Source organism: Cinclus cinclus, chromosome 1 (genome assembly GCF_963662255.1).
Source record: "Cinclus cinclus chromosome 1, bCinCin1.1, whole genome shotgun sequence".
In the NCBI taxonomy this organism is placed as follows: domain Eukaryota; kingdom Metazoa; phylum Chordata; class Aves; order Passeriformes; family Cinclidae; genus Cinclus; species Cinclus cinclus.
In genome coordinates, this window is record NC_085046.1 from 23,392,971 (window position 1) to 23,409,536 (window position 16,566).

General features: G+C 39.6%; 1 protein-coding gene across 1 annotated transcript in view; it reads right to left on the minus strand.

Annotated features, from left to right (window-relative positions):
- The window catches only part of CALCR (calcitonin receptor), a 66,586-nt gene that overhangs the window by 31,532 nt on the left and 18,488 nt on the right, over positions 1-16,566 (minus strand). Inside the window, exons 4-6 of the mRNA XM_062494938.1 lie at positions 13,912-14,024; positions 9,681-9,772; positions 4,661-4,787 (exon numbers count right to left, since the gene is read on the minus strand). Of these exons, the coding sequence (XP_062350922.1) occupies positions 4,661-4,787; positions 9,681-9,772; positions 13,912-14,024 (332 nt within the window). The remainder of the gene's footprint in view (positions 1-4,660; positions 4,788-9,680; positions 9,773-13,911; positions 14,025-16,566) is intronic.

Below are 16,566 nucleotides of genomic sequence, written 5' to 3' on the forward strand. Positions count from 1 at the left end.
TTTGTGGATCTCCACATTTACTGTTTCCAGGGAGGTCTGTTCCATGAGGGGAACTGCTGGGGCAACCAAGGAAAATAAGTCACATGGAGCAGTAGTTTTGCCATTTGTCCTCACTGGTATAATTTGTGAGCATCACATTTGATTAAAAGAAATTTTAAAGCCCCCATGCTCTGCCAGGCTAGACCAGCAGGAAATGAAAGCAAGAAGAGGTGAGAAGATAACATCTGTATGGTACAAAATGCCCAAATTGAGAATCTTTCTGAAATGCTGTGAATGTCCTTTTCTTTATTGTCTTCATTGCCTCTCTGTGCTTTGGGAACGGGGGAATATCAGTATTGGAACCCCATAAATCAGAGCAACTATTCTTTTACACTTGTCATCTGTCCACAGAGCTGTTTTATTTCTACTGCTTTGCTGTAACTGTGGTAGGGAGAAAACCTATCATGATTGGGTAGTCATGGTTTTCACTTTAATTATTGTTAATGGAGAGTTTATTTATAGTGTTCTATTGTCCACAAGAAAGCTAGAATTTTTAGTATTGCTACTACCATGGCTTTGCTTTAAAAACTTTAATGTTAGTGGGCACCAGTCTTTGTGCTTGCTTGGTCTACCTAATAATGCCATATGGAAGCATATTACTGGTTAGAAGGCTTGCTTGTTCCAAGAGATGGGTTTTGGGCAGTACAGGCAACCAAGTGCCCCTTGTGATCCCACCTCGTGCCCACATTGTCAGCAAGCTTAGTGAAATGCTTGCAAAGGGAAAGGGACTACATGCTCCTGCTAGACACAGAGTGCCTGTTGCACCATCAACTAGGGTGCTAAACTAGCTCAAGATATTTAAAATATATGTACATCTACACAGGGAGGGAAAAACAGCCTCCATTCTCTCACCCCCCTCAACTGTTCAAGGGCTGAGTTAGTTACTGATGCTGCCAGGAGGAAATGAAATCATGCTGTGTGTAATTAAACAGTGATTGCTTTGAGTTCTTCCATACTAGGTCTGCTACTGATCCATGTAAGAGGGTGTACAGATTGTTTATACATTAAGGCTTAAAGAAGATGTATCGAAATGAGATGGGACTTGGCAGTGAGATTGGAGTGTGCCTGAATGGAAGCTGCATCCATATTCTCAGACATAGCATGGCCAAGCATGAGACCCCCATAGGGCTCGTAGGAACTACTAGTGGAGCACTGGCCCTTGCTATGGTCTCTATAAAACTGCAGTCAAAACACAAACTTTCACACCATACAATGACAGAAGAAGGGTGAAACTACCACATATAAGGTGAAGACGCTACAGAAGAACCTGCAGAAAGAAGAGATATCTCTACTAGAATGTGCAAGAGAAAAAAATAGAGTGAGATTTCTAAAAGCTTTTGTGGAAGAGGTTCTAATTACTGAGACATTACTAATTTGCGACCAAAATTAGCACCAACTAAAAGCATATTTATATGATGCCCATGGAGCTGATGAATTGCTCAGTTTGCCATTGGCAAAGCTGCCCCTTCAGGCATTAGCTATAGCTTCTTTTTGCCCCCATCAGTACCGAGTACTAAAATTACTGCACCTGTGGAATACAGAAAATGAAAAATGCAGATCTGATGTGTAAGATTATATTGAGAGATTTAGCAGCAAGAGTTTTATTTATATTTCTGGAGGTTTTAGTGGAGAACATAATGTGCTGTCCACAGAACACCCTTCTACTGTTTGTCAGTCTCGTTTAGGAAGGTGATAGATGGTACCTCTTCCTATAAATGCAGTTCTAGCAATAGCATAATTAATGAAGTTATTAAATAATGAAGTCCCAGATAAAACAGTCAAAATTTTCAGTATATGTAAGAATGTGTTCGTACATGTATCCTGTTTCTTTTTGTTTAAATGTCTTTGAATCTTGTCCATTGCTTCTTCATTTCTTGTATGGCCACCTGGACTCAGATCTTTCTTTTCTGTGGTTTCAGATCCAGATAAATCCAACAGAAGGAGAGACAGAGAGAGAGAAAATTGTATAACCAGAAAACATGAAGTAAATAAATAAATTAAGATTATTATAAAAGTGGTTTGACTTACCATTTTATACAAGCAGAATGATCATCAAAGGATTTAACTCCTAGCAGCAGTGTGAGTTAGGATGTGGTAAAGACTCTCCTCATGCCACTGATGCTTTGGATTGTCTCATGCTGTTTCTCCCTGGGTCACAGGGAGAATGGGGGTGTCTTGGTGTTAGGAAGGAATTTCGCCTCTTGATCCTCCTGGCTTTTCTCTTTGTTGTTTATGAGATCAGTCTTTCTTCTTTCAAAATTATATGGATTTGTTGATATCCTCATAAATTGTGAATCACTGAAAGTATTTTCACATTTAAAAACTACTGTGAAACTTTAGGTTGAAAAAAAACCCAGGAACTATTGGGGTGGAAACACATTTATTATTTTGTAGAATAAATACCAGCAACTTAATCTCTGTATATTGCTGTTACATGGGTGGTATCCATGATTGCTCGAAATTCAGTCTACACATTTCAGTGTTTCTGTGTATACTAAAGGTGAGAGCCACACATACATGAGCCTGTGAAGCTCCAAAGATGTGCATGTAGAAAGTGGATAAGTGCAGCAAACTACAGGAAGTCAGAAGCAGCAATCTTCAAATGGACTTATTAAAACAGGGGGTGCAATAGGAGTAGAAAAAACCCAAGCCATAAAGCTTTCATTTGCTCGGTTATTGGGCATCAGCATAAAAATATTATGGGATTTTTTTGTATTGCTTTTAGCATTTTAAACATAAATCCTCTAAATCTTCACGTACTCATATAGAGATTTTCTGTAATTTCATCGTATGTTAAAAATGTGCTCCTGTCTGTTGATTTTCTCTTCCCAATCACAAACTTTTTAGTAAGATTGAGAGACTTTGAACATATTAGCAGGTCATCTCACCTCCTTCTTATTCTGTTTTTGGTTTTCTAGGTGGGAAATTTAGAATGTGAGGCAAGATCAAGCAACGAGTGTACCCTCTATCCGTACATGATGGTGGGACAAAAACGAGAGATCCCAGAACTTTTGGGCCCAAATTTTGTACCTTGTCTGTAGTCAGACTTTCACTGCTGAGTTAAAGACACAAAATTGGGTTTGGAAGAAGAAATTGCAAAACAAGGGTTTTGCTCATCAAAACATCTACTTAGCCAATAATTGCATCCAGGGTTTGTTTTTTTTTTGGTTTTTTTTTTTTTAACAGGACAGTGCTTGGGTAATTTCTGTGACTCTATTGAGCATTTAGGCTCCTCTTCATATTCTGAGCAGAGACCTGAGAGCCAAGAGTGGTACATGAACCTCTGCACCGCTTTGGGGTTCCACAGCCCCCAAAGGTAACCACTGGAGTCACTTTTATCATGTTTGTGCCTTAGCAGTGGAGGTTGGGGATCTCATCAGGTGATGCTCAGTTGGCTGGAGCCTGTTCTGTGGCTACGTGGCTTGATGGGAGCCTCTGAGAGCTCTGTCATTGACTTCAGTGGTGTCAAGACTTCACTTCCAATTAAGATCACACCAAAAAGCACTAGATACAGTTTTTAAATGAAATCTTGAAACACAAGGCTCCTTCCCATGCCTTCAACTTTTAGTTTAAACTGTTTCAGATAATTTATTTGTTCTGTCAGAAAGTATCATTTTTAAACCTGAGGTAATGATTTTACTTCAATTTAGGTGCCTGATATCATCTGCCATCTTTTTATCTTCAAATATCAAGCATATTTTCATTGCATTTCTTGCGCAGGCTATCTACTCATGATGCTATGCAATGAGGAGAAATAAAATGTGTGATTTTTAAATTATTCTTCTGCTCTTCTATTTTTTCATCTCCAGATGGTCTCTGAGACTGGTGGTGTTTTCTTTAGGCTATAGATTTTCTGCTTTAATTAACTTACTTAATCAGCACGCATTCAAGAGACATACGTGATCAGACAATATCAGGTGTTAATATTTAATTCCTTTCATGGAATTAGAGGCAGATAAATGGTTGAATCATAACCGAATGATCATATTAGACTACAAACTGATCAGTGTTAAAATGAAACTTGAGATTACCACGTTTGCACTAATTTCACATTGGCTGGGGCTGCTGTAAGGACTGGGCATAATGTGATTGATGGGCTAGGGAGCAGAGCTGGATGACTGAGATCTGTCACACACATTTATCAGCTGAGGGGCTGGCACAATTTGTATCACTACCTAAGAGCAGTGAAGGTAACGAATGTGATTTACTGCCTCCCGAGTTTAAAAATGCAGCAAATAGGCCTTTTTGTGTGTTTTATTGAAATAAGCCATCCTGTCCCTCCCCAGTGTGTGTGCTTGTGAAGAAGGTCAGGCAGTCACCAAAGCATCTATCACCTCAGGGGCTTTGCTGGGAATCAGGTAGTTATTACTGGGAGCAGTGGAGGTCTGACACATACTTGTATGGGCTGGCTGGAGCAAGTCTGGGGCTTGTACAAGATTCAAAGATTTTTATTGCTTGGTGAAAGATCTGAGCAAGTTTGAGTGAAATTCTCAGAATCTGCACCCTCTGTGTGTTTTCCCAGATGGCTGTCATTAGCTGAGGAATGGGAATTCTTGGTTTTGGCATGGCCATAGTGATGTAACTTGGGTGTTAGGATGCAGAGGAGTCATGCAGTACTTACAGGATCCCTTTTTACAAGGTCTGGGTTAGGGACGACGGCAATGAGGTGGGCAATTGTAAACATGGAGTTCAGCACATAGGAAAAAAACAAATTCTTATGCAGTGTTATCCTTTGACAGCTGAGGCTCCTGAAAAATATGTAACACATGTCGTGTAAATTAGTATTTTTCCTGTGATGTCACTTTAACAAGCTCTTTCTGGCAACAGTCTCTCAAGAATGTCTTTTGGCAAGGCGTAATTGGAAAATACATAACTTGCATTGTAGCCATAACCTCTGAAAAATTTTTGGGTTTGTTTTTACATCTGTTTAGCACCACATGCTTTTTAGACTGTTGTAAAGACCTATCCAGCTAAATTCTTAGCTCCTGATGCCTTTCTTTAATTCATGGTAATTGAGATATTAAGTGGTGAAGCAGAAACCTGAGAATTTTTGCAATGTGCATGATACAAGTAATGAATATCAGGAATACTGCTTTATAAGTAACTGTTCCCTGGAGACTCAATGTCTCAAATATTCAGATGAAAATTATTTTCTCCTTCAGGAATTAGTCATGAGACTGGATGGGAATTTGGTCAGAAATCTCCTTAAATTGCAGGGGGATTTGGGTTGGTACCCTACATATTTCTAACTCCAGCTGAGATCCCAAACCAGAATAGGCTGTTTTCCTGCTCAGGAGGAAAAGAAAACTCTTAAAATCACTGGTTTTGGGGAGAGTAGGATTTATACTATAGTGGGTAGAAGAGTTTTACAAGATAAGACTTCAGAACTCTTGTGAAACCAAATCATGACTGCAATTTTGCACCTAAACCATCTCCCATTTCTAATTCATACCCAAATACTCATGTCACCTCCTCATAGAACCTTGAGGCAGAGAAAAAGGCCCCTGCAGCTCTCCATGCCCAGACCATAGCACCAGGCTGACAGAGGGTGATTGCAGAAAGGCAGTCATGGAACTGTTCAATAATGCTGTGCTGTCCAGTGATCACTGAGAGCAAGAAGGCAAAACTACTAGGTAAGGAACAGCTAAGAAATACTGCTACCTTGCTGGGGTAAGCTCAGCAGCAGGAGTCTTTTGCAGTCTGGAATGGAGCACAGGCTGGGGCTTTCTTCTCCTCTGAATGTGGAGGCCAATGCAGAATGCACTCTCTTCAAAAGAGAGCTAATCTAGCCAATTGAACTCTATTCTGCTTATTTTGCTTGCTTGATTGATTTATTTCCCTTCTTTAGCCCCTTGGTAACCTGCCATTCATTATTGTTTTCCTTACTCCTACTTTCCAAGTCAGTGCATGGAATTCTTCCTTCAGTTTGAGCTCATCTTTTGGGTTATGGTTATCAGCATCCACCAATGCTTATAACTTCTTTTGACCTCCTTATTTATCAAGTCACCATCTTTGGTTCAGGATGTCCATGACATGTAGATCCTGGTGGCTAGGAATGAGAGTATCTCTGTATACTTGGCCCTGATTTCACAGCCTTCCTTTAGCATCAGATATTGGCAAATATTAAGCACTAGATACAGGGTATCTAATTAATGAAATTTCAGTTTGATTCACTGTAGGACATGGTATTGGAAAAAATGGATCATTCTTTGGAGCTATGTTTTTGTGCTTATTTCACCTGTATTTGTCCCCATCACAAATCTAGTCTGATGTACCTTTTCTGTTCCTAAGCTCTGGTAATATTTATTTAGTTTTGGGCTTTCCCTTCTCCCCATACTCCATCACAATAATTTGCTTATGCCACTTAACATTACTTTTTTTGGGACTCTATGACATGCTTATCATTGTCTGTATTTCTTTTGCAGCTCTGGGAACAGGACTGGTGTGAAATCAGTTCTGTTCCCAAGAAATAAGAAGTTCCTTATTACTGGGCACAATCTCTCCAGCTCCTGGCCACAGAAATGCAGACCCTTGTCTCTCCAGGTGCCTTTCTATGTGGCTTCCAGTACAGAGTCCTTTGTGATAATCTCATCCAGGTAGATGTGTCTCAGCTCCCATTCCTGTCCTTCCTCATTGCTCCACTTGACTTTTGGCAGTCTTATTCATCTATTAAATTGGACTGTCGTTCAGTACACGTTGCCTTTCCCTGCCTGCCTTCCTCTCTTAGTTTTACTTTCTCCTCCTTTCCCCTCAGTATTTCCCCTTTTCCTTGATTGCAATTTTCATGTTAAAGATCCACCTTTAACATTAGTGTCTATTTTCATATCCTCACTTTCTAATTTGGCCTTCAGCATTTGTTGTCACAATGGCATTGACACCTGCCTGATGTGGTCCACAACAAGAGGAGAAAGTGGAACAAAACCCTGTCTGAATTCATCCTTTCTGCTAGTTTTGACAATCGTTTGCAATCTTCTTCTTCTCTTACCTGTTTTAGCTCTCCTCCTGGCCTTATTGGTGCTATTAATTATTCCTTTGTGATGTTTTTGAAGGCTCCTTGGCACTGTCCCCACCATCTTCCTGTATTCTCCCTACTCTGCTTCACTCTTGGGCACATGGTGTGACTCTCAGGGATGGTGTTGTGCAGGGCCAGGAGTTGGACTTGATGATCCTTGATGGTCCCTTCTAACCCAACTTCTGTGATTCTGTGTGATTCTGATAAATCAGTATGCAAGAAGGTGTAACTAGAGCCAGTTATCCGTGTCTACAACTTGTGAGCTTTTTGTGTCTTTAAGCCTCTATCCACTGTCTCTTCAGAGTTTTAGAGTCTCCTAGATGTTCTATGGGTCCCCTCTGTTTCACATTGATTCTGTCTCCTACATTTCCTTTTTCAAAGATAGGTTCTCTTATCTACTCGCAGTTGCCCTTACTTTAGAGTTCCTATCTCTACTTCTATATTACAATTAGAATATTTTTCTCATAGAACTGTGAATCTGTCCTTTTTCTCATGCATGAATACTGAGAATACTGATTTTCATGCCTAGACACCTATTTTCCTCTTCTCCCCCATTGTTCAGTTATCAAATTATTTTCATGAATTTTACCTTGCCCCTGAGGAAAACTCCCCCAAAAATTCACAAAATGTCCTTCTATCCATTACCCTTCAACTCCTTTTAAAAGCCTTGGCAGCAATTAGAGTGCAGGTGCATTCATAACACAACATCTATTATTCTGGCAAATATAGATTTGTTGTACTCTCCATCTGTCTTTATACAAATATATTTGTTTTAATAATTCAATTGGAAGTGATTTGAAGCTAGGAGTACCTCTCTTCTTTTGTGTTTTATTAAATAAGATAATGGGGTGTCACTCTGCAATTATAGAAATCATGCAATAATGTGATGATCCATGAAGCTGTTAGACACTCTACTTTTTCCTGTTTTAGGTTAGCATTGCTCAGTGATGCTCATCACTACTGATTTGTTATTCCCTTCTGAAAGTACTGCAACATCTGTGATGCCAGATTATTATGAATCTTGATACCCAAAAGTGAACCGAAAATAAATCTCTGCCAGCAAAAACTTACATGTGGGAAACTGCAATCCCTGCAAGCTGCCTCTAAAGTCAAAGGCTATTATACAGTCCTGAAATCATCTCTTGCTATCTGATGGACTGGCTGATTGACAGCTTCCCTTTAACTGAAGGTCAAATATCTATTGCTGTCATAGCCAGATGATAGAAAACAGCTGAAGGTTACATGAACCCTGCTCCCACATAGCTTCACTCTCACTTTCCCATGACTGTAGTTTGGTTTCCTCTTCGTACTCCCATTGTGAAGCACCTCGGTTTAATTCCTTTCTCTCTTCTCCCTGTAACCTTTGTGTCATGGCTTAGTTAGCCATGGAAGGGGAAAGAGAAGCGGAGGAGGAAGGAGAGGAGGAGGTGTGTTACTGTCTGGAAGGCTGCTGCAAAGACCAGTCCTTCAGTGCAGCCTGGGACCAGCCAAGATCATGCGTTGTTCATGACTCAGAACTCAGAGTGAGTCAGGCAGGCTGACCCTGCCTCGCTCGCTGCAAGGAGTCACCTTGCTGCTCCATTTAGCACACCTAATTTGACCAGATCCTGTCTTCACTGTCCCAAAGAACTCAAACCAGGGTATGGTGTTCCAAACCAGATAAAACTGTGCTCTCCCCAGTTTTCTCAAAGCATTACTGTGGCTATGGTTTTGTACTATTTATCTGCTTAAATGGGAAGGGAATTCATTAGTTCATTCGGCAGAGTTTCTAGTTATTTCTGTATCTGACTAAGACATGTTATCACAGGCACTCACCAAATTGCCTCTTTGGAAATTACCAGAATTCACAGCCTGTATATTTGGAGTTTGCAATCTTACAGAATCTTATAATCTATGCAAAGTCCAACCATTTAATCTTCCTGTATTTCCTAGTCTTATTCTTGTGGAGGTGATGTTGGGGGCCTGATCTTTTACTACTCTTCCTGTATGACAGTTGAGGCAGAGGAATCTAATTGACAGTAGACAGGTTCACTGAAGAACAAGATTGAAGTGCTCTAGTTAAGCTGCCATACAGTAGCTGTAGCGCTTTCAGTGAATATCTGTCTAGTCTCCTTTCAAATTCTAATACTGCACATCTCTGTTTTTCCTTTGAATGAGGCTAACAGGCTGCACACTAGTTCCAGATTCACTCTTAGAGCTGAGTCCTGTAAGCACCAACTCAAGTCAGTACCTCAGTCCTTCAGCCTCAGGTGCAGGTAGTCCTGTTCTTCAGAAGCCTGGGGGTCCCGGTCACTGCCCCATGCAGTCACAGCACCTGGCAAGCTGTGGACATGCTCCTCGAGGAACTTAAGGCAATAGGTAAATGAAAGGCCTTACTGCAACCCCAGCTGCACCACTCCCCCATGGGCTACACTTTCACATCAATCCTGACAAACATAAAACCATGGTCTTGGCTACACTCCACTGGGAGAGATCCCATTGGTGAGAGGAGCCTGTGCTCAGACTTCTTTATCAGGATTATATAAAAAAACCACTCAGAAGAGCTGCTTCTCACTGCCATGACACTTTCCAAGAATTCCTGCAGTTGAGATGCCTCAGGGAAAGAAGAGAGAGTGTAAGAAACACTTACTTGAAATAGAAGAAAATTGCCAAGGAAATCAACAGGGACGTTATAGACAAAGCATGGCCGACGATCGCCATATAATAAAGTATGAATGCCATCTGCAATTTAACAAAAAGAAAAGGCAAGCATGAACAATTTGCAGGTACTTTGTTTTCTCATTAAAGAAGAATTTACAAAATCAACCTCCCGCTTTGTATTTTTTGTCCTGTAGAACAGTATTTTTCTATATATTTTTAATAGCAGCAATCTATTAAATAGCATGACTCATGATCTGAAGATAAGTGTTTCTTACATAGGTAGATCTGTTCCTGATATATTGAAGTAAGTGGTGAGATCCCTGCTCACACTGTCACTAACTTTCCCAAGCTCTAGGAGAGTGCAGCAGACATATACATCCAGATTTCTACAGATCCATGATAAGTTTTCACACATATGTTAAAAAGAAATTAATAAAACAGGCTGCTGCATTATTGGTAGAAAACTTTTATGGGTTAAAAGTAGCTTAAACAACCAGGATCAAAAGCTGAATGGTCACTTTTGGAGATGAGTCAGTAGTTACTTGCCCTCAGGACTCTATTAGGGCTGAGTTTTTATTCAATGTATTCATCAATGACCTGATGCAAAGAAACTTCTAAATTTCCAGGTGATACTTAGGTCTTCTAGATAATAGTGAGGCACTCACAAAAGGCCTCATTTAACTGAGGGGACAAGAAAATGCCATATGAGCTTTAATACAGAAAAAAAAATATGGGCTAATAGACCTAGGACAAGTGATCTACATACTCTCTACACCACGCTTAACTTAGGATTGGAAACCAAACTCAGGAAGGAGATCTTTGAGACATCCAGGCCAATTCTCTGAAACTTTGGCTTACTGTGTAATGATAGCAAAAAAGCCAGCAAAATATTGATTATGATTAAAAAAGGCACTGAGTGTAGAACAACATGTGTTTGAAATTTACAGCACTAACCTTAAAATGCATGTGTGCTTCTAGTCTCCATATCCCATGAACATTGAAGAGCAAGGAAAGGTGAAAAATGGCAATTAAAATAGCTGAGGATGAGTTTCTGTGGCTGGGAAGGCTGGGATTCTCCTTTTTGGAGTGGAGAAGTCAGAGGGGGCTTATGACCAAGGCCTTCATTGTCATGGAAGCAGCAGATGAGGTGAACATTATCCTCAATGTGCACCACACAAGAACAGCACATCTTGAGACAAATTCTGGTTCACATTAGTATGAGCCTTGGTGCTGGGCAGCTCAGTGGTCTGACAGTGCTGTGAATCCAGTACCCATGGACAGATAATTGGGCTTTCACTGTGTCTCATGGCATTGAAGTCTAAGAGAGGCTGATCCATATTTTTTATGCCAGCTGTAAAATAAAATTGCAGGACAGCACCCGGGCTTCAGAACGTTGAGGTATTTAAATGTCACACTTTGGTCTCAGCCAAGCTCTTAAGCATCAGCCATCTGTCAGAGGAGTGAGTGAAGGAGGCTGAATGTCACTCCAGGCTTCACCACTACCTCCCTTCTGAAAGCAAGGACACAGTAGCAGCCTATCCAGGAAAAAAGACTAGAAGTCTTAGCTCCTCTGCTGGGTTTATTTTCTTTTCAGCTCTATATTAATTTTTCTTTTGCTCTGCATAAGCAAGCAATTTTTGTCTTCTCAGTAATTAGAAGTACTGCTTTTTGTAGCCTGAAGTTTTAATACTCACATATTTTTGGTGTTTCCAAGTAATTTTAAACTTTCCCTTGAGAACAAATACGAACACAATTCAGAAAGCAAAGTCATTCCTCTTAGTAAAGGTGCTCATCTTATGTATTTTGGTCTCGAGACATTTTACAACTTTCAAATAAGCTTCTGCATTCATTAAGCTGGGGTGGGGTGGGGAGGGGGTGGCCTGATCCAGATTTAAACCAGAGCCACATTTATACTGATCTGACCACATAGAAGAGACATGATCTGAGTGTAAATACTATTAAACAAGTTATGGAAAATGATACATATTTACTGAAAATACCCTAGGCCTCCTAGTTCTCCTTCACAAAGACTAACCACTGCATTGTTAGTGCGCAAAAATGCTTGATAACCTGTTCTGATAGCACCAGCAATCCCAGAGAGGACAGACCTGAGTGTGGAGAAGATGAGACAACTTTCTCCAATACAGAGCAGTGGGAGAGATTTGCCTGCGTACATATGACATTTGTTACACTTCACACTGCATGATTGCTGTGTTTTTTATGATGTTAATTGGATATATTCTTAAAGTCTGGATTTAATTTACAGATGACTTGTTCAAAAATATTTTTTTCTACCTATCTTTTATACAACCTATAGCCTGAAATAGCTAGAAGTAGGAAAGATCTCCAGATAGCTACATGCAAGTTTATGTACACCCTGGAGGATTCTTGGTTATTGAGTCTAACTTTCTGTTCTCAAGTGCTGAAGTAACTGTGTATTTGGGAATCAGCAACTGCTTTTTTGATTGCATCCTGCAAATTTACTATGCCAAATGCTTAAAAAACCTTTCATATATAACAATGATAACAGATCAAAATGGACTGAAATGCCAGCTAACAATGCATATGGTCTATCATTATATTTTCAAGAACTGGCTATATATTTTTTTCAGTGATCTGTCTCAAAAGTATAGCATATTGGTATTTTCAGTTAACTTCAAACAAATAATGAGCACTTTTACTAATTTCTGCATTCCTTGAACTGGCCACCTGTCATGTCCTTCTGACAGAGAAGGCTTACATAACAGGATGATTCATTACATTTTTTGTTTGTTCAGATTTTTTATCCTGGATTTAGAATACTTAAATGTTCTTCCTTGCTCCTCTAGAATTCTTCACTTGAGGAAAAAGAATTCTCTAAGAGTAATGCCTTTGACTCAGTTAATTATATTACATTCAGGTAAGTGGAAATAGTCTACAAATAAAGCACATTTCTGTTTACTGAAGACTTGGTTTAAAGGTCATAATCTAACTTGGCATTTCTGTAAAGATATATTCTTTTTGCATTTCCAATAACTTTTTTTCAGAAAAATCATGATGTGCATATATATTTTTTTTTTTTGTATTCTATCTGTTCTGTATGTGAATGTTCAAAATTCTTCATCTGGAAGGCATGGATAATAGGTAACAGAACCACATTTTTGGCCTCCTTTCATGTGCCAACATCTGGAAAAATATATATATTTATGGTGCTTTCACGTAATGCCTCTGTAAGGTCATATTGTCACTATTGTTCTTGCCTTGTCACACAGGTAAATCTCATTTTAACATGATGGTTTGTCATGCTGCAAAAACCCTTAGAATTCACCTCCTGTCTAATCCTACAGAGTTTTCCATGGCCCTTTGGGCTGAGTTAATACCAAATATACCTGCATGCTGCTTTCTGGCTGCATAAGAAAAGGTCCTCCAACACAAACCCCAAATCAAATAACTTCTTGAATATTTTCCTTCCACTATTCCAAATAGTCACAAATTATTCTGTCACAAATCTGTAATCAGATTTTCCTGGAGCTCCACTTGCATTTGAGAAATATATTTATTTTTATGAGCTTCCCTAATTTAATTTTAAAGGTTTTTCTTGGATTTCTGTCTCCTTATTTCTTTTGGTGCTTTTAGATTTAGTACTTGTCTTTCAGTTTAGCACCTTGATTTTGGAAATATTGAGGCAAATGCTTAATTAATTATTATAAATAGTTTCAATTTCTTCAGTAGAAATCAAAGTTAAATGTGCTTATGCTTGTAAAGATTTTCTGGATTAATGGTCCCTTCATAAATATTTATTCTCAAGGAGTGTGAGTACAGGGTAATATTCTTTGCTTAAGAAAACTAATTTTGACTTACATTAATATTACTAGCCCTGCAGAGAAGGCATCAACATCTTGGAAAATTATTGCTACAGAAAGCAAAATTGAGACTCTAGAAGATTATTTTATAACTGTTGGTCAATCTGGGAAAATCACAGGAATTAAAAATGCATCTGAAAAATACTTCTTGTCACATGAATTAACACTAAATTATCCATCCCACAGCACACCAATATTGAGGTCTGAGCACTCGTTAAATAATTTGGATAAGCTAAAATCACAAGAACAATGTTCTTTAAGTCTTGTGCAACAAATAAAGCTGAAAGATAGGGCTATTCTGGTCTCTCTCACATGTATTATTGCTAGCCCAGCCCAAAACATTGCCTAACAACCACTGCCTCTTTAACTTCAGCATACCTTCAATTTTTCAGAGGTGAAAGAGTTGCACAGGGTGTAGTTGGACCAAGTTCGGTTGCTCTCAGGATGGCGGAACCAATTTCCAGTTTCATCACAATATTTTGAAGCCCTCTCTGATGAAAAATTGCAATAAAAGTTATTTTAACATAAGCATATTATGAATTTAAAAACCCACCTAAAATAATTTCTTTAGGAGTAAAATGTCTGCGTAATAAAATCCAAATTATTTTCAACCTGTGTAATTAATATACATCTTTGCTGTTTTGTTGTTCTGTTTTTTTCTGAGACTTATCTGGTGGTAAATTTGTTTAGCTGTCTCCTTTTGCACTACACCCACTAGGGTATATATCTCAGCTTTGATTCATATGCAATATTTAGCTGATAATAATCCATTTAAAGAGGCTATTGACAGAAGTTTATGAAAGAGAAAATAACTACAGGTGTGATGCCAGACCTGGAGGAAGTGTGCAGGGTTTCAAGTATCAGGGTTCAACGAGTTAAAAATACTGTGTAGATGAAGGGCAGTCAGCGGTGTAAGAAGCAGAGGCTGGGTGCTGGAGATGCCAACAGCCCCAGTGCAGTGCTCTCCCTGTGCAGAGGAGTAGAAAAGTCTCACCCAACCTCCTCACCAGTGGAATCCTGACATGCAGAGCCAGAGCATCCTCAGGGTCTGCACAGAATACAGGCACAGAGACAAGCAGCCTCAGAAACATTTTGGCACTTGTCCCACGTGTTCAGTTTAATTTAAGATGGCTGCAGAGTTCTCTGTTTCAATAATCTGATGTGTCTTTGGCCTTTACACGGGCGTCTCTGGTGCTGGCTCCTTCACCACAGGTGGCTCTGGCGTCCTTCCCGAAAGCCCTGCTATATGGATTGTGCTCCATGCTCGTGCTCCTCTGCACATCCTTTACCTGTGCTGGGGACACAGTGGGGCTTCAGCAGCACATGGCTCTGCAGGATGCCAGAGGACACAGTCTCAAGCTGTGCCAAGGGAGGTATAGGTTGGATATTAGGAAGAAGTTTTTCATGGAAAGAATAATAAAGTATTGGAATACGTTGTCTGGGGAGGTAGTGGAGTCACCATCCCTGGATGTATTTTAAAAAAAGACTGGTTGTGGCACTTGGTGCCATAGTCTAGCTGAGGTGTAAGGGCATGGGTTGGACTTGATGATCTTGGAGGTTTCTTCCAACCTTGTGATTCTGTGCTTCTGTGTGATTCTGTGATGCCTGGAACTGCAGGTGTGTGCTGTGTCTGTGTCCCCCCGTCAGGCTCACACTCCTGCTGGGGACAACCTGGATGCTGAGGTGCAGATGGTCACTCCTAATCACCAGTCAAGTTTTGGACCCATTTCTTTGGCCTTCCCTCAAGCATTAGCCACATGGGAGTCACTGGAATGTTTGCCCAAGTGACAAAGACCGGATAAGATCATAAACTTACAAAATAATGAACAATTATTTGACGTTTTCTTAGATAGTGTCACAGAGACTTATGAAAAACATGTTTTTTAAGTCTGACTTTTAAAATAGTCTGAAAAGTCTATCTTGAATTTCCTTTGCCTTTTCTAGCTCTATAATTTTATTGGCTTTATACTTAGATTATCAGCATTTCCACTCAATACACCCTTACAGAGCCCATAGGCATTTCTACGTACACACTTTCAATTTTTGTGGCTAACATTCCCACCTACTTTTCTTCATCTGATGATTAATGGTTCTATTAATTTCTAAGATTAAGATTCCTAAAGCCTAAAGAAAGGAACTGATCATATGGGTAAGGTAAGGATAGAATAGACTGTTATTTTACTCTGACTAGAAATACACTTTATATAATGCCCTTGCAGAAAAAAAAAAAAAAGAAGATAAACCTCCAGAACACAGCATATTTTTGAGATTATTTTGGATTTCAAATCGTTGTTTTGGGGACTTGTTAAAAATCAATACATGCATCAGCAATACCAGGATGAACAGTACATGTTATTTGAGCCTTACATGGCTGCAGCTTAGAGATAATCTCAGACTGCCCATGTAGCAGTGTTCCTTTTTACTCATTGCCAGATGCTATCGAGAGCTGGAAAAAGTTTTCAGTCACAGATGAAAGATTAATGGTTATGCTACCATGGAACACAGTGTGCAAGTGTTGCACTGATTGTCCCATGCACTCTGCAAAGTGCACGGCTTTTGTTAATCTGCTACAGAGTACATATGGCAAAGTCATCCATCATCTCTGTGCTACAGTGCCTAGGTAGGCTCTCTGCCAGAGTATAATGTGGCCTCTTTAAGTTAGAGGCAAACCTTTTGCCTCATAGTTTTCCTTAAAGCCAGACAAACACAGATCCTACTATAAAACTGATCTTACTCTGAAAGTGCCGATGTCCCATAGGTTTCTTTCTGTGATGTGAGAATACATAACTGGGGAATAAGCACTCTTTATTGTCCATCACAGTGGCTCAAACATATCTTCTAAATCTATTCTTTTATACAGAAAAAAAATCTGCAATCCAACCACTGTTCTACTGCAAGTTATTCTAGAATGGCCCAGTAGCAGGTGGGGTTCTTTGTGCTAACCAAAAGAATATGATGAAGTCTGAAGAATTACACACATGTAAAGATGGGTAAGACAAAGCTAGCAAGGCAAAAAGGAAGTTTTGGCTTTGA